This window comes from Dioscorea cayenensis, chromosome 9 (genome assembly GCF_009730915.1).
Source record: "Dioscorea cayenensis subsp. rotundata cultivar TDr96_F1 chromosome 9, TDr96_F1_v2_PseudoChromosome.rev07_lg8_w22 25.fasta, whole genome shotgun sequence".
In the NCBI taxonomy this organism is placed as follows: domain Eukaryota; kingdom Viridiplantae; phylum Streptophyta; class Magnoliopsida; order Dioscoreales; family Dioscoreaceae; genus Dioscorea; species Dioscorea cayenensis.
The window spans coordinates 3,208,855-3,232,756 of NC_052479.1; the positions used below are offsets into that span (position 1 = coordinate 3,208,855).

At 37.3% G+C, this 23,902-nt stretch overlaps 3 protein-coding genes across 13 annotated transcripts; all 3 read left to right on the plus strand.

Moving 5' to 3' along the window:
• The first annotated feature begins 95 nt into the window (after positions 1–95).
• On the plus strand, positions 96–443 carry LOC120269120 (auxin-responsive protein SAUR32-like). The gene has a single exon (XM_039276403.1). The coding sequence runs from the start codon at positions 96–98 to the stop codon at positions 441–443; it is 348 nt and encodes a 115-aa protein (XP_039132337.1).
• Positions 444–6,582: 6,139 nt separating this feature from the next.
• LOC120269131 (cell division control protein 6 homolog) lies at positions 6,583–13,740 on the plus strand. Of its 6 annotated transcripts, none has more exons than XM_039276426.1 (21): positions 6,583–6,961; positions 7,680–7,939; positions 8,050–8,179; positions 8,549–8,769; positions 8,852–8,926; positions 9,007–9,113; positions 9,537–9,643; positions 9,896–9,955; positions 10,194–10,267; positions 10,427–10,477; positions 10,668–10,717; positions 10,871–10,934; positions 11,185–11,274; positions 11,416–11,481; positions 11,573–11,668; positions 11,746–11,835; positions 11,919–12,080; positions 12,582–12,759; positions 13,013–13,118; positions 13,229–13,478; positions 13,556–13,740. In XM_039276426.1, exons 2-17 carry the CDS (start codon positions 7,718–7,720, stop codon positions 11,961–11,963), a joined length of 1,548 nt encoding a protein of 515 aa, XP_039132360.1. In that variant the 5' UTR covers positions 6,583–6,961; positions 7,680–7,717; the 3' UTR covers positions 11,964–12,080; positions 12,582–12,759; positions 13,013–13,118; positions 13,229–13,478; positions 13,556–13,740. The 6 variants fall into 6 exon arrangements, with proteins under 6 accessions (XP_039132360.1, XP_039132359.1, XP_039132358.1 ...); XM_039276425.1 differs by having other exon boundaries at positions 12,603–12,759; XM_039276424.1 differs by having other exon boundaries at positions 12,247–12,759; positions 13,556–13,737.
• Positions 13,741–18,447: 4,707 nt separating this feature from the next.
• LOC120269130 (tyrosine-specific transport protein) lies at positions 18,448–21,773 on the plus strand. 6 transcript variants are annotated; one of them, XM_039276418.1, is made up of 3 exons: positions 18,448–20,046; positions 21,018–21,117; positions 21,400–21,773. In XM_039276418.1, the coding sequence occupies exons 1-2, from the start codon at positions 18,533–18,535 to the stop codon at positions 21,109–21,111; spliced, it is 1,608 nt and encodes a 535-aa protein (XP_039132352.1). In that variant the 5' UTR covers positions 18,448–18,532; the 3' UTR covers positions 21,112–21,117; positions 21,400–21,773. The 6 variants fall into 6 exon arrangements, with proteins under 6 accessions (XP_039132352.1, XP_039132351.1, XP_039132355.1 ...); XM_039276417.1 differs by having other exon boundaries at positions 21,403–21,773; XM_039276421.1 differs by having other exon boundaries at positions 21,470–21,773.
• The last annotated feature ends 2,129 nt before the right edge of the window (positions 21,774–23,902 follow it).

Consider the following 23,902-nt stretch of genomic DNA (forward strand, 5'->3'; position numbering starts at 1 on the left):
TGTTCGATCTCCAAGTCGGTTCGGTTCTACAAATTTGAGGTCCCCTACAAATTCACTGTTGTATTCTGGCAACAACACAATCGATCCAGATCTTAATGGCTGGAGCTGTCAATCGGCGCCGGAATCACCATCCAAGCCCTTTGTTGAAGATGCCGGTGACACCGAAAAAGGGGAAAATTGGGATTCGGGTAGGCGGCAACGACGAGGAGCAGCAACGATTCGATGTGTCAGTGGAGTATTTGAGCCACCGCTTGTTCACTGGTCTTCTCCGGGAGGTTGAGGAGGAGTTTGGGTTTGATCACGATGGTCCGATCACGTTATCGTGCGGTGTTGCTCGATTTCGCCGTGTTTTGCTTGTCGTCGCCGGCGATTGCGCCGAGCCTCAGTGGCGGCGGTGCCAACATCGCCGATTCTCTTATTTCACTGGATGCTTTGGGGTTTAGAGCTTGTTTCAATGTAAGTTTAGTTCATCAGGCTCTGATTATAGAGTAATCACTTTTTTTTTTAATAGAAAATACAATTGAGGATTTTTTTTCTTTGATTTTCTTGGATGGAAAATGATTGCAAATAACATTTTTTTTATTTGTAATTGATTTATAATATTTTGTTAGCTCAGTTTTAACTTTTTTGTAAATTTGTTTGATTTTGTTTTTTGAAAAATAATTTTTTTTTTGAAAAATAATTCAACGAGTTATTCTACAATGATTCAATTGTTAAAATGTCTAATTTTTAAATATTAATATAAAAAAGTTATAGTTCAAAATTTTATCAGTTAAATTTTTACAAAATCCCGCTAGTGTCTCTTTATTTCTAATACCTAAAACTAAATTAATTTTAAAATTTTAAATTCAATTAAATTAACCAAAAAAATTATATTTTTAAGGGAATGATAAGGGATGTTGAAAATTAGTTTAAAATTTAATCACAAAATTTTTTATTTTTAATTTTCTTTATATATCCTAAATGTTTATTTTTTAAAAAATAGGTGAAATACCTCTATTTAAAATAAGTCAAGAATGTACTACGCTATAGACTCAGTAACAAATAGCTAAAAATTTGTTGATAAATTTTAAATGTTTTGATATAAATTTAGTTGAAAAAAAAATCAAAGCATAAAAATAAAAAATTTTGTTTCATAAGCTATAGTAATTTTTTTCCGGTGCACATATATAAACTACAAAAAAAGGGCTAAAAAAAATCATCTTAAATTTTTAAATACAATAATATAAAAAAATTAATAAAATAAAACAAAAAATACATAATTACAATTTAATGCATTAGTATTAATTATACAAATCAACTAAAATTAAACAACCATAAACTATTTCAACAAATTCTAAATATGGAGTTTTTAAAAGAATTTAAAAGGGAAATAACGATTGTCAAAAAGAACACTATTTTTCTTGTCGATATATATACAACGAAGCCGTCTCCCCAACCTTTCTCCGTTCTCACCGCCATTGATTCCCTTTGCGAGGAATTCTCAAGGGAATTGGGTAAGAGGAGGAGAAGAAGAGAAGAATTGAGACAAGAGAGAATGAGAGGAAGGAGAGAGAGAGATAGAGATGAAATTCGAGGCCAAAAAGATACTCTCATTCCATTCATCATTGTTCTTATAGTCCCTCATTACGAGAATCCTAACAACCCTGTAACAACTTGCTAGTCGGCATTTCCTCGAAGCACCCTCTTGTGCCGGGACACATGCTAACCGAATAGCACCTCCCCACTAATCCTTGAATCTCCTAATTACAACCATTCATCAAACTAACAATCATTCTATCAATTCATTACATAATCACCAAACTTGACATGCCTTTTTTTCCCACGATTCACGCGCCTACTCTTTTTGGTTGTTACGCCTCCATGGGTCTTTGAGCCTTTGGCAACAATGGCTCCCCCTTCAGGAATATCCTTGTCCTCAAGGATAAACTCAGGAAATGTCTCCTTGAAAGCAATTAAATCCTCCCATGTTGCATCATCTGCTGGCTGTGTCTCCCATTGAACTAGTAACTCAGGAAAAACTCTTCCTTGTTTAATAACCTCCCGGTATTTGAGTATGCGACTGGGCTCCAACAAAGGATGCTGATTCAAAAATTCACCAGGTAGTGGATTATTGACAGCCTCCGGGTCTCCTTGGAACTTTTTTAATTTTGAAACATGAAACACGTCATGTATTTTAGCTGATGCTGGTAACTTCAATCGATACGCCACCGCGCCAATCCGTTCTATGATTTGAAACGGCCCAAAAAATCTTCGTGATAGTTTGTGAGAAACCCGGCGCGCCAAAGAAGACTGACGATAAGGCTGTAATTTTAAAGCACCCACTCGCCTGGATTAAATTGAATATCAGTGCGGCCCATATTGGCCTGATTTCTCATACGCAGCTGAGCTCTCTGTAAATTCTCCTTCAATGTTGATATGATCACAGTGCGATCAGTGAGCAATTCATCCACCGCTGCTACTGTAGAGGTGCCACCCAAGTAGTCAACCAAAGATGGTGGTGCTCGGCCAAAAACAGCTTCAAAGGGAGACATTCTTATCGCCAAATGCCAGGAGGTGTTATAGTGCCACTCGGCCCACGGTAAAAATTTCGACCACTGACGGGGATTGTCTCCGGCAAAGCAACGCAGGTAGTCTTCTAAATACCGATTCAACACCTCGGTCTGACCATCGGTTTGTGGATGGTAGGCACTACTCATGGCCAACATAGTGCCCTGTAATCGAAATAATTCACGCCAAAAACTGGACATGAATACTGGATCACGGTCGGAGACGATTTGGGTTGGCACACCATGTACTTTGATCACCTCGCAAACCATGAGATCCGCCACCTGCTGGGCTGTAAATGTCGAAGTCAAAGACGAAAAATGTGCATGCTTCGACAACCTGTCTACCACGACCATAATTGTTGTCTTCCCGTGAGACGGTGGAAGGCCGGTAATGAAATCCATTGAAATCGATTACCATATTTTCTCAGGTATAGGCAATGGTTGTAAAAGTCCCTGTGGTGCTCGATTGAAAGGTTTGGTTGTTTGACAAATGGTACACTTAAATACATACTCGTGCACCGCTCTTCGAAGCTCCGGCCAATAGAAGACACTAGCAATGCGCGACAGTGTTCGTTGCACACCGGCATGACCACCAGTCGGCGTAGTGTGAAATTCGGCCAGTAATAACGGCTGTAATGCCGAATTCTCTGGGATCCACACTTTTCCTTTGAAGAGTAAGATACCATCCCGAATTGAAAACTCCGTATTCTGGCCGGGGTCATTGGTAACAGCAGCAATCAACTTTACTGTGTCCGGATGAGAAGTATAAGATTTGCGAATTGCCTCCCAGAGGATTGGCTGTGGCCTTGAGTCAGTGAACAAAGCATGACAGGATACTCTGTTAATTCTTGACAGAGCATCAGCAGGGCCATTGGTGACCCCTGGCTTGTATTCTATATCAAAATCATACCCCACAACCTTGTACAACCATCGTTGTTGCTCGGGAGTTTGAATAGTCTGGTGAAGCAATGCTCGCAAACTCCGATGATCGGTTTGTACTGTAAAACGCCTCCCCAACAAGTATTGGCGCCATTTCTTCACGGCCTCCGTAATAACTAGCATTTCTCGAACATAGGTTGAGGCGGCTTGCTGCCGAGCAGACAGTTGTTTGCTGAAATAAGAGATTGGATGCCCATTTTGCAATAAAATCGCCCCGATGCCCACTCCGGATGCATCTGTTTGGACGACGAAGGGCAAGTTGAAATTTGGTAGCTGAAGTACAGGAGTTTGCATTAAAGCTTCTTGGAGCTTCTGAAAAGCCTGGGTAGCGGTTGGTGTCCAAAGAAAGGCATCTTTACGAAGGAGTTCTGTTAAAGGTGCTGCCAAAGTGGAATATCTAGGCACAAACCTCCGGTAATACCCACATAGCCCTAGAAATCTTCGTAAAGCTTTCACAGAAGACGGTAATGGCCAATCTCGGATAGCTTGAATCTTATCGGGGTCAACGGCCACCCCTTCACCTGAAATGATGTGGCCTAAGTAACCAAGTGAATCACATCCAAATTCACATTTGGTGAGCTTGGCGAATAATTGATGGTCTCGCAGGCGAGTGAAAACCTCATGGAGATGAAGTAAATGGGACTCCCAATCTTCGCTGTAAATTAAGATGTCATCATAAAAAACAAGCACGAATTTCCTTAATACTTGCCTGAACGTTGAGTTCATCATGGATTGGAATGTCGACAGAGCATTAGATAGCCCGAACGGCATGACGAGGAATTCATAATGGCCGTCGTGGGTTCGGAATGCCGTCTTCTTGATATCATTTGGGTGTATACGAACTTGATGATATCCGGCGCGGAGGTCCAGCTTAGAGAATACCCGGGCACCGGCAATCTCATCCAACAGTTCCTCCACCGTTGGAATCGGAAAGCGATCCTTCACGGTGATGGAGGTTAATGCTCTGTAATCCACGCAAAATCTCCAAGTTCCATCCTTCTTCTTGACCAAAAGCACCGGCGATGAAAAAGGGCTTGTGCTCGAACGAATGATCCCATCGGAGAGCATCTCGTCGACCAACTTCTCAATTTCAGATTTTTGAAAATGTGGATAACGGTAAGGCCGAACATTAACAGGAGTGGCACCCGGCACAAGGTGAATCTGGTGATCTTGTGCTCTGATCGGTGGTAGTCCAATGGGCCGTCTAAAAACCTCCGCAAATTTACCGAGAAGGGACTTCATGCCATCGAGGAAGACGACTGGAGCATTGTTTCCCATTTTCGGATTCGGGTCTGAGTTAAGTGGTTCCACCGTCAATTGATAGAATTGAGCTGCACCTGTATTGGCTTTTCTCATTGATGCGGGTCGGATCATATCATACTGGACTTGATTGAGTCCATGTAACCTGATACACTTCCCTTGATGAGAGAATTCCATCCAAAGTTTGTCATAATCAAACAAAATCGGGCCCAATTGTCACATCCACTGTACCCCCAGAACTAAATCAGCGCCATAGATGGGTAATAGAATCAAATCAACCGCAAAGATAGCATCTCCCATCTTTAGCTTCACCCCCGAACACTCACCCCCGCACATCAGTGCATCGCCATTACCGATGGTAACTCTCATGTGAGATGAGGGTTGTACCGTGAGCTTGAAGTGGTCGGCCAGACGAGACTGAATAAAATTATTCGTGGAACCCCCGTCCACAAGCACGATGACCTCCTGACCATTGATTGAACCGGCGATCTTCAGAGTAGACGGTACGAGCTTGCCCATCAATGCATGAAATGATATACAAGGAGCATCGGGTACTGCCAAGGTGTTCGTCGTCTCTTCCAGTGCCGTCACGGGATAGTCTGGTGGTGGGTCTTCTTCCGGGGAAACAGAGTCAACCTGTTCAACCATTAAACAAAGAAAGAGAGCAGGATTACACCTGTGGCATGGAGTGAATTTAGAATCACACTTAAAACAGAGTCCCTTCTCCCTCCGAGCAGCCATCTCCGTTGGGGTGAGTCTCTTAATGGGTAGAGAAGCCGAGCGATGCACCGTCGGTGAATGAATGGGAACTGGTGGCCGAGGCAATGATGGACGGCTCATGGCGGCGCGTGCAGAGTTGTATTTATCTTCTACAAGCTTTGCCATACCAACTGCATCATGGAGGTTGCTGGGCTTCAACAAGTACAACTCGCGCTGAATTTCCTCTTTCAATCCAGACAGGAAACAATTCAAGAGACTTTGCTGGCTTAATCCCGTAACCCGAGTGGAAAGGCACTCAAAATCATCAAGGAACGCCGTCACAGTGGTGGATTGCTTCAATTTGAACAGAGATGCTTCATGGTTCACAAAGGAAGACGGTCCGAAACGCAACTCCAACTTGCGGACGAAGTCATCCCAATGAGTGAGTTGATCGGTAGAATAAAGCCACTGGAACCACTGCCGAGCTGAACCCGCCATATAGAAAGCAGCAATTGCAATCCGTTGATCCTCCGGAATTTGATTGAATACAAAATAATGGTTGATCTGAAAAAGCCAACCCAGGACGTCGTCACCGGAGAAGAAAGGGACCTCGATTTTGGGTAAACGAGGAGTTGGAAGGGATAAACTGGAGTGGATAGATGGTGGGTTTAATGGAGAAGGATGATTGATCTGACCGACTGGCATAGATGGGGGTAACGGTAGTAATGGAGGTTGATGTGATGAAGACGAAGAGGAACCCTTGTCGAGCTGCTGGAGTTTCACCATCATCTCGGCCATAACCGTTTGCTGGGCTGCCAACGAGTTGCGTAGAATATCAAATGAATCGGAGTGACTCTTGCGCAAGAGCTTGAAGGAGTCAGAATGATGCTGAACGGTGGAACAGAGAGAATCGATTTTGGAGAAGACGGAGTCGTGACGGGCTAGTTGATCGGCGATCGCAGACAGCTGCTCATCCACAGCACGCGCCCTCGTCACCATACCTTCCGTCATGAGTCAATGAAAGCACCAAATTGTTACAGGAATTCTCAAGGGAATTGGGTAAGAGGAGGAGAAGAAGAGAAGAATTGAGACAAAAGAGAATGAGAGGAAGGAGAGAGAGAGATAGAGATGAAATTCAGGCCAAAAAGATACTCTCATTCCATTCATCATTGTTCTTATAGTCCCTCATTACAGAATCCTAACAACCTGTAACAACTTGCTAGCTGGCATTTCCTCAAGCACATACTATGCCAGGACACATGCTAACCGAATAGCACCTCCCCACTAATCCTTGAATCTCCTAATTACAGCCATTCATCAAACTAACAATCATTCTATCAATTCATTACATAATCACCAAACTTGACATGCCTTTTTCCCTGATTCACGCGCCCACTCTTTCTGGTTGTTACGCCTCCATGGGTCTTTGAGCCTTTGGCAACAATTCCTCTCGATTGCTCCCTTTGAAGCAAAGGGAGGCCATCACCGGCTCCATCGACCCAGCTCTTCCCAAGGTCTGGCCTTGATCTCTTGTCTCTCTCTTTTTTGGGATCTCGCTTATCGATTTTGGCTCAGATCCGGTTCATTTTGATGTGTTTTTTCATGTGATTCTTTTGATACAAGTCTTATGTTATTTGGTACTGGTGAGATGATGGAATTATTGGTGTAAATAAACCCTTGTTGAAGCTAATTGAAGCTTAGATAGTTGAGGATCTTGTGTTTGTGAGTTGTTGTGAAAGATTTAGGGTTTTTGTTTTGGATCTGGTTTGCAAATCGTGGAAATTTTGAGGCGATCTGTTAGGTTTTAGTTTGATCTGGCTTGGATCGTTGATCTGTTGATTATTTACTTGGAATTTATGTTATTATTTTTTCCTCTATTTGAATTGTAAATAATATATATATAAAAAAATCTTCTCCCATGGTGATTTGTAAAGCTTTGTATTCATACATTGAATTGTTTGTTTAGATGAAATGTGGTTATATAATTATGAATTAATCCTCAAATTGAGTTGAATATTGACTTAGTTCAGCAAAGTTTTAAAAAGAAAGCATGTTGCTTTTCCAATGGAACAAGTTTTTGCAATGTCAAGGCAATATTTTGAAGCATGGATGCAGATTTGATGGTTTATCTGTCTTAAAAATGGTCTATTTTGTTATACTTTAATGTCATAGTAGATTACTTGAGTGTCATTCTTGGGAAAATATTGGTTTTGATTCTACTCTTATCCTCAGATCTGAATTTGTGCGGACGAGCATCGGAATCCCTGACGATGCCAGTGAGCAAAATTCCGAGCTTTTCATCGGGCTCCGAGCTTGGATCTGCCGTCGTCAATGATCTTGAGATTGCTGGGAGGTGCCAGGGTTCATCCACCAACTGGAAGCGATCTAGATCTCAATCAGCGCTGAAGAGCTCAATCAAGAGCGTTCCCTCTCCTGCCAAAAGGATAGCTCTTCGTCGATGCAGCAATGCTATAGTGGATTCAAAAGGAGAAGTGGGTTCTTTTTAGATTTGTTCTTCATCTTTTTTCTTTTTTAATGATTCGTACCCTTGTGTTGGTTTGCATTGATTTGAAGAGTAATGGAGGAATTGAACTCTTTTTAGATAAAATTGGATTTGCAGCAGTGCTGTGATGATTCCAATGGAGAACCCCGGGTGGTGCCCTCTTCGAAAACTTTGAGGGAGGAGAGGTCCTCTGATCCATGTTTTCAGAGGTCCACATGGAACCCAAGAGGTCCTTAACTCTGTCTTTTGAGTGCTCTATATCTCAGGTCTTATAAATTCGTGCAATTGGTTTCCCTTTAGACATAGCTGTTGATCTTGAGTATCTTTAGATTGGATTTTCCATGTCAGTGTAGCATTGACCACCTTGAAATTATGGTCATTATTCTTTTTCTTTATAATGTTCTTTCAATTTTGCAACTCCTGGCAACTTGTTCAGACGAGGAAAGCTGGGATTTTTATTAAATATTTGATACTTACCGGAACCTCAAGTTTGTTGTTTTTGTTATCCCGTATAGTCCCAATCTGCTCGATTATAGGCTCTTGTCCATGTGATCTCATGTGAGGAATTGTTCCTTTTATTCTCTTCCAAACTATGCAGATCCTGCACAGATCCAAGCTGTGAAGGAAGCACTCCATGTGGCCTCGGCCCCAGATAACATTGTATGTCGCGAAGATGAACAGAAAAGTATTCTTGATTTTTGTAAAGCTTGCATTGAACAGGATAAATCAGGAAGCTTGTATGTGTGTGGATGCCCTGGAACTGGAAAGTCACTGTCTGTTAAAAAAGTGAAAGAGCTTCTTGTGCTGTGGGCAAAAGAGGTATGCTGTCTTTGCTTTATTGTATGGCATATTATTCAACATTATCATTGATAAAAAAATCTAACTATTTTCAAGCCACCAGGCCGGATTTCAGGCACCAGAAGTATTATCCATTAACTGTACCTTGCTCACAAAGGCATCGGAAATTTTCAGCAAGGTACCTGATCAAATTGTTGGAAGAATTCTGTAACTTGGTTGGGATTATCATGACTTCTTTCTTGAATGGTCTTTATGTAGGTGATTGAAAAATTGCATCCTCACTTGAAGAATAATAGTTGCTCACCTCTTCAAGACTTGCAGAAACTTTATTCTCAAAAGCGGCAATTGTCTTCTGGGAAAATGATGTAAGGAATAAAAACAGTGTTTCTACATAGAATTTGCTTAGTTTTTGTGAATTATCCATGTTTGTATCAGATAGATTTTATATTTTGCATCCTTATGCTGTGCATAACATTTTTTTTTTCTTTCAATTTTTCACTGTATAACTGTTCAGAATTTGTTTTATTCCTTTATCTGTTAGTTTTTTATTTCCCAAAAGACCCTGGTTTCTTTTAGTTATTTATTTAGATAAGACTGCAGATTTTTTGGTTCTATTTTTTCAAAAGAATATTGAGTGTTCACTTTGTGCAACTTTTGAATTGTACTAAAATTCTATGAATCATTCTTTGTAGACTGGTCTTGTACATTATGTTCATAGAATCAATGACTTTGAGGTAAGAAATCTCTTATTCTTTTTAACTCATCAATGTAACTCGTTAATTTGGCAGGATGATCATTGTTGATGAGATGGACTACTTGAGAACGAGAGATCATCAAGTGCTTCATGATCTTTTCATGCTCTCAACTCTTCCTTACTCTCAATGTATACTAATAGGTATGTTTCTTTTTTACATATTTCCTTATTCATTATCACAAAGAACACTAGAAGTCTATGGGCACTGCCTCACAAGGATATCACGATAATAGATGAGCAAACATTAGAAAATTTCCTTTACTGCAAGAGATTTCTTTTTGGTGTTGTAATTAAATGATAATGGATATTCAATTCATTTATGTATCTACTTTGTAGAAGAAAGGTATCGAATTTGAGATTTTATTTTATTTTTTTTTTATATCTTCACTTCAGGAATAGCAAACACAATAGACCTAGCAGATCGGTTTCTTCCAAGGGTTGAATCTCTGAATTGTGAGTATAATGACTTTTTTTTCAACTTTATTTCAGTCACTACATGCGTGCATTAGCAAGTGAATTACATTTCTTTCATGATGTATAACCCTTTGAAACAAATATAGCTTGAAAGCCTTTGCAATAAGACAACAATGATGTAACAATGTTTTCAATACGAACTCTGCTTGAAAACTCATTACAATACACTCTGAAAATATGGTTGACATTTGTTCCTGTGTGTTTTTCTTTAAGTCAGGTAAGCCTAATGTTGTGACATACTGTGCATATTCTAAAGATCAGATCCTCAAGATTATCCAGCAGAGGCTGATTGTAAGTCTTAAGCTCTATCGCAGCTATTGACCATTGAAGCTGCTTTCCATTGTTGTTCTTATTCTTATCTTCCTTCAGTCGCTTGTGGATTATGCTTTCACTGTTTCTCCTCATGAACAGATGAACTAATGTTGCATTGTTTTCCTTTTATAATTTTAGGTTCTTGGGTATGACATCTTTGAACCAATAGCACTTGAATTTTGTGCAAGAGTAAGTCTAGCATTTAATTTCATTTCATATTCATGAGTTATTTTGATACCAATTTTGTATTTTGTATGATAAATTTGAAATTAGTCTGTTTCTAGCAACCGCTTGTCCTTTGATTATGGTACTATAATATCCCAGACACATTATTAATTTCTCCCTTGAACATGCTTAATAATGGTTAAAATTGGATCAGAAAGTAGCGGCTGCTTCTGGGGACATGAGAAAAGCTCTTGATGTTTGCAGGTAAAATTGAGCATCCTCCTGCATTTTGTTGCTTGTCTTGTTATAGGGAATTTAATCAAGTATGTGACTGGTGTTCCTTAGAAATGTGTTTGTATTTTTAGTTCCTGCATTTCTTGTTGAGGCTAGAATTCATTGTCTTCCATTTTATTGCAGAAGTGCAATTGAAGTTTTTGAGGCAGAACTGAGGCTTGCTACCAACAAGGAAGAGCTTAAAATTGTACGTGACACGAGTTTTACTTGTTTTAGACTTTGATGCTTATAAGTAGAAATACCAGAGGCAACTCCTCTGTTCTTTTGCCATCTGTAGATTCCTCTTCTGATAATTCCTCTTTCTTGATATTTAGCATACACAAGATTCTGACCTAGCTGTCTGAATAAAATAATGTACTGCTGACTAAGAATTTCCATCATGTGCATATGCATTGGTGATTTTTCCAATATAAGGGAAATGACTTGTTTGATTACAGGTAAGATTTGATCATATGGACATTGCGTTGTCCAGAGCTTTCAAGCCATTGATAGTGGATACAATACAATCTCTTCCTCAACACCAACAGGTAAATAAAGATAAATCTTACATTCAAATTAGACAAGTGTCCCATATCTTTCCTCCAGTTGAATAAAATGGAAATCTCTTAAAGTGTTTGATCCTTTTACAAAGCAGTTATCATATCTTTCCAACCATGTTCCATATGCAGATTATATTGTGCTCTGTAGTGAAATTCTTCTGGCAGTGCAAGAAAAATGCTACAACAATCGGAGAGGCAAGTTTGCTTCAATTGCTGGATTTATTAATACACAAAGAATACAACTCTCTATACTGCTAACAAATGATGTTTTTTGTTTCCACAACAGCTCAACCGTTCTTATTCAGAAATTTGTAAGGGCAACCATATCCCTCCAGTAGGAATGCTTGAATTTACAAATATGTGTAGAGCATTGAGTGATCAGGTTAGCCTGTACTTGGGATTTGCTATATTCAAGTTATTCATTATTCAGTACGTAACAATACTTGCTTAAATGTTCAGGGGCTTTTAAATGTTGGCCAAGCCAAAGAAATTAAGCAGAAGAGAGTGACCCTAAAGATAGATGGTTCAGATGTCATATTTGCTCTTAAGGTGCTAATGCATATTCGGTTACAAATATGCTCGTATTCATTCCTGTGAAGTTATCATAATTCATGATATTTCAATTGCCTCAGGAAATACGATTCTTTAATAATTGCTTGGAATTCTTAAACAAGTAGATGAAAGGTGATCATGATGAATCGTTTGTTGATGTTGGGATCATGGTATGCATTATCAATGACTTTCTACAGAAAAACTTTATGAATTGTTAATGAAGATGGCGTTGCTGCGTTGTGGTAAGTCACTCAATGCTTATTCTCTTGAGCAAACCTAGTAATGTGTTTCCATGGAAATTGTATAAAGTAATGACACTTGATGCCTTCTCTTAAGAAAAATCTACTAATGTATTTTCCATTGAAAAATTATACGGTAATGACATCCAATTTGTCAACATTTGTGCAGAAAATTTCAGTGTTGTCTGCTAGCAATGCAAACGGATAGGTTCAAGCAATAGTGCTATTATAGACTTGGGGTGGTAAAAGTGTAACATTATTGTATTCTTTTATTTAGACATTAAAATATCATAATACAAAGCATTATTTATTTGTCAATTGGCATAAATGCTTTACAATTTCTACAATTTCCAATTGTTTCTACACAAGTACAAGATGGATGGATATAACAACTATGGTAGTGATTGCTTTGAGAAGAAATTGGCTTGAAGTTTAGAAGTCTAGAATCATGTGAAGAGAGTTTTTATATGTAATTGAACAAATTTGGGCTTATTTAATATTAAGGGGTAGTTTGGTTTTCCAAAGGCGCGTGGGCTCACCGCCAATCCTCTTCTGGCGAAGGATGCAACTCTGTTCTTGGAGACGGATCCCATCGCATCACGATCTGAATTTAATTGCAAGGCATCGAGAATCGGGCTGGGGATTCATGAAACTTCCCAGAAGATCGCCATACTGTCCAAATGTAATCCTCTTCTCCATTACTTTCTTTTTTCCGACACTTGTCCGATTGTAGATAAACATCCTGCTTATTTTTCCCCTAAATTCGATGGCAATTGGCATCCAATCTTTGAGAACATTCCTTGAAACATTTGAGGATGAGATTTAGATTTTTTTTTTTTTTCGAATATTGAATGCTTGAAATTTTGGCTGCATATTGTGAGATCTCACTTTGAGATCATACCGAGTGCATTTAAGCTCCATGCTCTTTTTAACAGATGAGTTTGATGATTCACTTCGCTGTGTTTCACTGGATTTCATTGCTGTATGCCCGTATGCATTGGAGATGGAATTGAAATCAGTTGTTTCTCAGTTTGTTTTTCTGTAAGTTTGTCAAGTGATTGTTAGCATTGCATCATGTATAACTGATAACTATTAGTCATCACCAAATTTAAAAGAATAAGAAGAATAATTTTGTACGACTTCACTTGCAGTTGCCAAAGGTCATCCATGTTTGATGACCCAACCGTGGAAATACAAGAACTCTCAGCCATAATAAAGAATGACATCACTGCGCTCAATATTGCGATATCAGATTTGCAAGTCCTCCAGAACACAGAATTAGCTGATATGAATAGCTCAAAGGACAGAGTGGTCCATGCTATGACTTTTTGTGATGACTTGAAGAGCAGACTAATGGGAGCTACGAAGCAGTTTAAGGATGTCTTAATGGCAAGGACAGAGGTTGTCCATTCTGAACCTTTCTACATTTCAATATTAGACTTTCTTTTTAATATGCTGTCCAACTTCTTGCTTTGCAGAACCTTAAAGCTCATGAAAACAGGAAGCAAATTTTCTCTACAAACACATCAAGAGAGAACCTTTCTACATTTCAATATTAGACTTTCTTTTTAATATGCTGTCCAACTTCTTGCTTTGCAGAACCTTAAAGCTCATGAAAACAGGAAGCAAATTTTCTCTACAAACACATCAAGAGAGAACCCACTCATGCATCAACCCAAAACTGTCAGTGAGCCACCTCCTTCGTCAAATGCGGCAACTTCCCTGCCATCCTCAGTGTATGTTCACAACTGTAAAATGATCTTTAGTTCATAAACTTGGGCATATATGTATCTGAAGGTAATAGTAGTATGTTTCCCTTTGCTGTTTTCTTTTTGGTATGGTTATCTGCTTTTATGCTAATATGACAAGCTCTGTTTGTTGGTTGATGTGTTATGTGATCTGGTTAATCTCTAGTTAAATTTGAAAGACCTTTTTCTATGTAATTATTGAATAATTAGCTTATATTTGAATGATGCTTTCCTGATTTTCAACTTCTATTTAAGGTGGCATGCATTGGAATGTGAATATTTTTTAATTTCCTTATGCTTTGTACTTACCTATTTTTTTATTATAGATTTTATGATGTTTCTGTTATTTTGATACTATAATGTTGACCATGCAATGTGGATCTTAAGACCATTTGATTCTGGTATTTGAAGTTTCCCTTTTCTTCTATATGCATTTATTAAGGTCTTTGAATGATAGATGTTTTTGTTAGTTGATAGCAGCAACCTTATTATCGAAGTAACTATATTTCTTTTTCTCTACAGCACACCCTTGGATGGACTTCAGCAAGGAAACCAGCTGAGGTATGCTCTTACCATTGCTTTTGCGCCACCTCTTGTTTTAAATATTGAGGGGCAGAGATAACCTTTGAATCATTGCCTTTGTGTTATGGATTTAGTTGACCCATGACTTATGTCTATGTACCACTGATCAGATCATAGTATCATGCACCAACAAATCCAGACCTTCTAAATATTCGAGCATTTGCCTTGTGAAAACAGCAGCCTGGTCACTTTGTTCATCGCTTTTACTTGTAAACTTTTTCGGGTGTATGTTGCAAACCGGCCCCAGCCAGCAAAGATTTATAAGTTGGAAGCAGGATGCAAAACCAAAGTTGGACCTTTACTTAACAAGTGTACAGTCTTTGATGACTTGCCACTGCTCCTTTTGCTTGGGCTCTCCCCACGTTAATTGTTGGCTGTTCTGTCAAACTTATAGGGAAAAGATAATGTCTGAGTTAATCTGAAAGAATGAAAGCAGCAGACAACCTACATTTAGAGATAACCAGCGATTCATTAACTACTTGTTTCACATTAATGAGTTTTTTTTTATATATCCATGCAACTAGCTGCTTGATATGGTCAAGAACAATCAAAATCAATTTACAAGAAATAAAACATGAGACTAGAGCATGTGGTCAGCATTTTCAAAAATCCATTCAAATGTTTCATGATAATCTTAACTTTTTCTACACTCATCTCATTGATTATCATTGGTTTTTGATTTCTCATGTGTAAGAATGCCACTCATGATGCTGTTCAAATTTTTGTTTTCGAGCATGAAGCTATTTATATATTTCAATAAGTTTGTCTGTATGATATAACTGACTTTCAAGTTTGTGCCAAATTAGGCGACGATTATCTGCAGAAGCACATCATTGCATCACCCTGAAATGTCCATGATGCAGCAAGTGGTTCCTCGTCAGGAGAACTATACACAAAGTCGTGCGGTTGCACTTCAAAATGTAGAATCAACTATATCTGAACTAGGTGGCATATTTACCCAGTTGGCAACAATGGTTGCTCAGCAAGGGGAGTTGGCTATCAGGTCATCATTCCCTTCAGTTATACTATGCAATGTTTTATCTGATCACATTTATTCCTATTGGGCCGAATATATATATATATATTTTATATTTTCTAATCATTATAGTTAAACCAACACTCAATAAGGTGGTCAAATTTTTTTCAGGATAAAGTTAAACAAATTGACCTGTTTAATTTTGGATGCTTCTTAAATGCATCTGTTTTTGAGCGTATGAACATCTTATCTCTGCATCAGCTTTGATGGTCAATGAATAGAAAGGAGAAATCTGAACATCCATAGTCACAGAACTATGTTCCACTATTATTAGTATAACTATATTTTTCTATTTTGCTATGGATTCCGTTATTTAAGTTCAATACTCTTGCTACTTGTCATATTTTGTTTTATAATTTCATAAATCTTAGTGGGTTACTTACACCATACTTCATTATAAAAGTTAAATCCTACCTGCTTTGGAGTTGAGACCTATATGCGATTTTTGTTAATATCATCATTATGGACTCTCATTATGAAAGTTGTGTGAGCTTTATTAAAAAGAAAAAAGTTTCTGTGAGCTATCCATTTTACAGTGTCATTTTCTTTTCTAGGTTGCACATATACTTGAAATAGCAATTTAACATATACTACATGCAGGATTGATGACAACATGGATGATTCATTGACTAATGTAGAGGGTGCCCGCAGTGCTTTGCTAAAGCATCTGACTCAGATAGCATCAAACAGGTGGCTTTCGCTTTTAATTAAAATATTTCATCATCCTACCTACTTTGTTGCTTATGAACATGGAGATTAGTTTCTAATAATATACTAGGACACAATCTTGTGATTTATTTAGCTTTATTAGCTTTGAGAGTTAGTATAGTATAAGATTTGCCGTTGAGAAGGGGGTGTTGGGACATTTGATTCACTGATGGTTTTCATTCATTCTAGTGATTATTGAACAATAAATGTTGGTTATTATCTAGTAGCTGTATGAAAAAGCTGTTCTCCATTAGAATAATGGATGTCTTTGAAATATCTCTAGTGGCCCCAAAGATAGAAGGTGGAGGCTGTTGAGTGTAAACAAGCAATTTAAAACAAGGGCCAGGAAGAGTCCCTTTCAGATTGAGAGAGATAGATGGATAGGGGAAATCTTGCTGGTCTACCGTGTTGGGTGAGGGTCCCTTGGAGGCTAACAAATTATGGTTCTTAACTTCCTTATTCTAAATTCTAATCTCCCACTCATTGTATTGCTTAGTGTCTGCCAATGTTATATCACCAGCACCTAATTGTTGAAAGAAGAGGAGAAAGAGTCCTCTCTCCTGTCTTTGATTCTCCCTAAAAATTCATTCATTTCTCTTGTGAATAAAAAGCCACCTTCATTTGTCTACCATCAGTTGTTGGCTTCTCTCATTCAAATCCTAGTCTTCCATAAAAAGATGAAGAGGGAAAATACAAAATGGGCTGCACGTGTGCACCGGACACTGATACAATGATAGAGGGGTGGGGGGACTGGTTTTAGTGTAAGCGTGGAACTCACAGTCTAATCTAATGGCACTTGGAAGTTGGAATCTTCATGCCCACCAAGGTTCTCAAAAAGGGCTGTAGACTGTGTGTGTGTGTGTGTTTGTGTGGAGAGTGTTGTTGGGGTCCCTCTTCATCTCCCAATGTATCTTGCTTTCTTTCTTTCTTTTTCTTTCTTTTGAGTTGAAATGAGTTGAACTATAGAAAGAACAGATGATGAAGTGAAATTGATCATAGTTTCCAACCAGTGGCTGCAAAAGTGGCCCAGGAATCAATCGAAGTAAGTAAAGAGACCTCTTCTTGTGGTAGAGCCAGTCTAATCTAATGTGCTGAACCATATTTAATTGTGTGTGAAACACTGAAGCTGCTGCTCTCTATGGATCAATGTGCAAAAATAAAATGGTCTCTGTGGTGTTGCATGCCCACCAGCAACTGTTTTTATTTTTTATTTTTGCCCACTCCTCTTTTTAGTCTAGTTGGACTGAATTGATAGGTTTCTTTCATTGGCTGCTCCAAAAAGGACCACCTGGTCAAGGGTTGGTGCGTCTATGAATATGGCTTGGTTGGTTGAAGTTGTTTGAGGCTTAAAAGGCTACATAGATGGTTGCCAGTATTGTCTTCAATAATAATAATAATAATAATAATAATAATAAAGATAATAATAATCCTTTTCTTTGTTTTCTTTTGATCTTCTTCTCCACCGTGTTTCCCTTGCATCTATCTATCTGTCTATCTATCAATCTGGTCCTCCACACCACTAGTCCTGTCTTCCATTTCTTTTGATCTTCTTCTCCACCGTATTTTCATTTACATTAATAATATGCATATGCATTACAACTAGAGTAGTACATCTTACCGGTCAATGCATCTCTATCACTCAACCATGTGCCCCCCCATGCATGCATGTTGCTGCTCTCTTTCTTTTGTTTATTGTTGTATGTGAATCTCAAAATATATTATCACCATCTTTTCTCTCACATATTGTATGAACACACACACAAACACTAATTACTCAGAAACCAAGATATCTGTAAACTGACTGACACATGAGGTTTTCTCTAATAAAGAGAGGAGATTTCCTGTCTGTACACCATGTATCTCTTTTCTTGGTTCAATTGCAAACCCCATAACACCAGCCAGATTTGTCAACCTTGCCATTTGAAAAAGTCAACTTGCTTTGAAGCTTCATATGTTTACATAAAAATAAAAAAAAAAGAAGAAAGATTAAATTAGATTAGATTAGCCCTAATTATTTATTATTATTTTTAATCCAAGCATGGATAAGCCCTAATTTTTTTCATGTATAAACAGGGATCAATGTCCCCAAATTTATTTAAACTTAAATTTAATTCATTTATCCGAGCAGAGATAAATATTAAAATTTTAAACTCACTTATTTATTTATTTTATATATATATATATTTATATATGTTTTTGTTTTTAATAAAATAATAATAATTTATTCACTAAGCATGTTCACTGGGCAAACGTTCAGTTGCTTACTAATCAAAACCCTGACAAGTGACAACTCCAGTTTAAAAAAACAGTAGTTTCCACTTCCACTTCCACATCCACTTAGAACTCACCTAAACACAATTCCAAAACTCTTCACCATCATCATGATCCTATCACATCTCCTCCACTTCCGCACTTCCTCTTATCCCACTCTTCACTCTCCCACATCCCCATTCCTCAATCCCCCCCATCTCCTCATCTCCCTAAACCCTTCCAAAACCCTCCACTTCCTTCCTCACTTCCCCAACTTCCTCTGTAAATCCTCCAACCACTTCCCTTCTCCATCTCCACTTCCCCATGGAAACCTCCACTTCCATTCCCCAAGGCCAAAGACCACCACCACCACCACCACCACCAAGAGCTTCTTCGCTGCCGTCTCCCTCATCATCGGCACCGCCGTCGGCCCGGGCATGCTCGGCCTCCCCTCCGCTACCATCCTCTCCGGTCCCCTCCCCTCCACCCTCTCCATCCTCCTCTCCTGGCTTTACGTCATCTCCTCCATCATCCTCGTCTCCGAGCTCTCCTTCGCCGCCATGCGCCATCAAAATCTCCCCGAAGTCAGCTTCACTTCCCTCGCCACCGCCTCTCTCGGCCCTGACTTTGGCGCTTTCGTTGCCGTTGTCTACTCCTGCCTCAGCTTCTCTCTCCTGCTCGCCTGCGTCTCTGGTATCTCTTCTCTCGTTTTTCAGCTTTTCCCTTGGTTCAATGCTGCATTGGCTTGTGCTTTAGCGCCTTCTCTTGTTGGTGTTGCAATTGCCTTCTTCCCTTTCAATGTGATTGATTTCGCGAACAGATTATTGTGTTGTTTGATGCTTGTGTCTATCACTGCTCTTGTGGTTTTTGGATTGTCTGCTGGGAGGAGCAGCTTGTTGAGCTCTATTGGTTATGCTTCTTGGTCTCCGAATGCTATATTGCCCGCGATTCCAGTTACTGTGCTTACTCTGGGGTTTCATGTTATAACTCCCTTTGTGTGTATGCTGCTCAGAGACTCAATGGAGGATGCTCGAAAGGCGATTTTGTTTGGAGGCTTTGTTCCCTTGGCCATGGTTGTTTCATGGAATTTGGTTGTTTTGGGGCTTGCAGGGAATGGTGTCGGTGCTGTTTGTGTTGGTAGTGATCCTATTAAGCTTTTGCTTTCTGTGAATTCTTCGGCTTTGCCAGCTGTTCAAGGTTTCGCCTTTGCTGCTCTGGCTACCAGTTTGATTGGTTATGCTGTTTCCTTTCCCAAACAATTGGCAGATACTTTGAAGTTGATTTCTGAAAGGGTTGTGTATAGGAAGGAGGTGATGAGTCCTAGTAGATTGAGATTATGTGAGGGTGGCCGTGTTGGAGCTGTTGTTTATTCTAAAGGGAAGATGGGGACCTCTGGGCAGGCTTGTTTTGGTGTTTCAAGGTCTCAAATGTTGTCAAACAGAGTGAATGAGGGAGTAGGAGATGGTAGTCCAAGTACTATCCTTGTGATGTGGATCGTGCTTATATTTTCAGTCTTGATTGCATCTTCCTACAATGCTGCTTTCTCTAGAGCTCTAGAGTTTGCCGGGGTGTATGCAAATTGTTTTCTCTTCGGTGTGTTGCCGCCTGCTATGGCTTGGATCCATAGATCTAGGAAAAAAGACAGGTATGATCATTTTTTCCAAAATTGTTCATTTCTTTTATGAATGTGTCAAGACCTAACACTTTTCAGGCACTACTATCTGATAATATCAATTAAGGATTTATTTAAGTAAAACCCAAAAATTCAAGTGATATATAGTCTATCATCATCACATTAATTAGTTGAAGTCACATTTGGCAGTAAGGGCGTGCCTACGAGAAAACAACATTTGTGTGGTATTTCTATTATATTTTTGGTTAGGAAGAGTAGTCTAACATTCTGATGAGAGTGGATATCACGTCCCTCATCGTGATTTCTGCCATGAAAATACAACTATGCATGGATATGCTAGATACAAATAATTGGTGGATTCTCCCAAGTTATTTTGAAGCCTATGTTCAGGGGACTGTTCTAGTTTGAACTGTTCTTTTTAGCTATGAAATAACATGTAAACAGGTTTGTGGTGTAGTGTACCATTTAATTCTTTAGTTTATACTTTAGTTCTTGACATATACACAGTGCTACTCCATATGAACGCTGCTGAAACATGGCTGTCATATTATGTTCTCCACTCTCAATATCAAACTAATGTTTCATGTCAAAGTGATTCACTTGATGGTGATGCTAGACAAAATATAGGACCGGTAGTCAACCCGATAAACAGTTAAGTTTTATGTTGAGTAACACTAGTCTGTGTCTCTGCTTATTGCTGAAGTTACAGAAGTTATCAATGCTGTGTCAATCCATATTTAATTTTTTATGTAAACAATATCTCAACTCAAGTTTATAAGAAGCAATGAAGTACAAAGATAAGTCTTCATGGTTTATTCATGCTTCATTTGGCAAGTAAATTCCAAACAGGATAGTTTATGATATATATTCCTTGCATCTATGTTTCAATTGCTGAATTCTTAGAAACTTTTAACTTCGATTTAAACTTTAGTTTGGTCTTAAATACTGCATGATTTTCGGTTCTTTCCTCCCTTAATACGCAGTTTTTCTTCCAGCAAGGAAGAGCTATTGCCAGGTGGGAATGGAGTACTCTTTGTGCTCTTTGTCATTGCTATCATACTGGGAATTTGGCATTAGATTATGGTAAGCTGACAAAACTTAAAGTAAAAAAAGTTTTATTGCTCTTCTTGGTTAATTAATTTTTGCATGGATAAATACTTCATTGTAACAGTACTCCTCTATTCTGATTGTTTGAATTTAACTTATTTTTTCTTTAGAGCTTGCTTGTGCTCAACACCTAACATCAGATAGTTTATAACTACCTCAAATTGTGAAAGTTAGATGAATTATTTGAGTTCTTGATATCTTAGCAATTTTTACTCCGAGGAACTTATCCTAATGCCATCTGCTAATTTTACTATTTAGCAGGTGATAATCTATATGTTACTTCTCATGTTTGGCTTACATCAGAAATTCTCTTACTATTTCATGGAAGAAATCTATGTTTTCCAGATTTATGATCAGCAGAAGCCTTTCTTGCTTCTTGGAAATAGCCGGGAAGTTTCTTCTGTACAAACTTGATTATTAGATGCAGAAACGGTTGACATTGCCGAAAATTTTGTTGAATTAAATTCTTGTTTGGTTGATCTTAAGATCCCCGTTCATTGATATTTTCTGTACACTGTTGATTAATATTCTATTCGTTGCCATTTGGTTTCCAATGTTCAATGTATATGAAGGATCATGTGGTTTATTGTAATGAACCCTAACTGTATTTAGCCATGTGAACTTTCAATGAAGTTTTATCTTCTAAGTTCTAACAGTGGCGGAACTAGAAACAAATTAATAGAGGTGTTAACTTTAAATTAAAAAAAATTATAAACATTTAAAAATTTTGTACTACATGTCATTCACTTAAAAGATTTCGAAAAAAATATATATATATATATATATTCAAATGGGTTGAATGATATGTTCAAACTAGAAGTAGGGCTTTTATAAAAAAACATACTTTTTTTAATTTTAAAAATATAATTAGTCAGTTTATCTCTAGTTTTAATAATTAAAATATAACTTAAAATAAAAAATAAAGAAATTGCAAAAAAAATGTTAAAATGTTAAAATTTGTAAAATAAAGCCTAACCCAAAGGGTTTTTTTTTTTAAACCCAAACATCCATAAGTAAAGAAAATTTCATTTCAATCTTTGTCAATTATAAGCAAGTCATTAACAAATCCATGATCGCTTTAAAATTTTAGTCAAAATTAATTAATAAATAAATAAATTGGATAGAGTTTTTTTTTTTTTTAAAAAAATAAATTCCCCTCATCCTCTCTTTTCTCCACCATAGTCGCTGGTTTAATAATTAATCTTTAAATTCATCAGTTTTTAGGGGCATAAATAAAAGAGGGGAAAAAACCAGAAAATTTAGACTACTATTTTAATAAAAATAGAGTTCTTAATATTTTAAATATTTTATATGCCAATTTATACAAAATGTAATGGTGAAATAATAGATTCTTGAAAATACTTTTCTTTTAAAAAATTATTTTTTAAAATTGTATGTATTACTTTATAAAAAATTTCACATTTTCAAAAACAATTTCAAAAAATATAACTAGTTTTTTTTTTAAAAAAAAGGAGGGGCCTATAAACACCCACCCGTTGGGACCAAGGGGGTGCTTGAGCATCTCTTTGACCCCCTCCCTCCGCTCATGCCTCCATAAATTTGTGTTCTTTAAAATTTTTTAAAAATCAAATTAATTATTCTTGTAATGGTTTATATTTTCGGTAAATTATTTATGATTTTGATAATTTGGTCTAAAAGCATATTTGCCAACTTTTGAATTCATGGATAAATTAACCAAAATAATTCATGGATGGATCATTGTCACACTTTACAAATTTAGACAATTTGAAACCCAGACTTTTGACTTTGTTGCAATATAAACATACTGTCATGATTTTTTCTAGCTAATTGTTACTATTATAGTTTTTTAAAAAATATTTTCTATTTTGTGGCCCTTGATAATTATTTTTAAATAGTCTATTATTATTCTTTTTGGTTTTATATTCAATGAGAGCTGCTTCATATTGCGTAATTATTTTTCTTTTATAATTTATAATTTATAGGCATAAGATTCTATTTGCATATAACAGATGGCACCAATTTAAAGATAAATTCATCATTTAAATTTCATAATTCTTATGTATCTATAAAACTATTATTATTATTATAGATTAATATCAATTAACTTGATAAATAAAAATTTGCATAAATAAATTTATGTTTGTAATTTGATGAGCTTAAGTTTTTTATTGAATCGAGCTTATATAATATGTTTGATTTACATTGATTATAATTAACATAGCTAAAATGTAACTAAATGCAAAATTTTAGTTTTTAAGCTAAAGGTAAATTGAAGATAAAATAATGAAGTTTCGACATAAAATATAGCTACTTTATTTTAAAAATGATTTTCCTTTCATGTGCCTGATGTCGGCATCATGCATTGAAACCACTTTGTTGAATTCACTTTGTTGAATTATTATGTCATTTATTTATTTATTAAAAATAACTTTGGTAAAACTTAATTACAAATGGATAGGTTCAACAAATTAGTTTAATGTTGAAAAGGGCTCTTTCTCTTTTGAAATATAATTATTATATGAACGCCATGCGAGGCGAGGGCCTTTTGAAAAATAACTACTGGTCCATGGTTTTGGGAGTTCACATCATGGAAAGCATCTCTTTCTACAACAAGGAGAAAATTGAAGATAAGGTTGAAGAGGAACTTTCAATGTAAAAGCAAAATACCAGTGATTATTGGTCTATTACCATCGAATTTTTTTATATAAGATGTTTATATTATTATCGAGGAAATAGATTTAAATATTAGCTCAGATATAGTCAGGACACATGTGTGTTA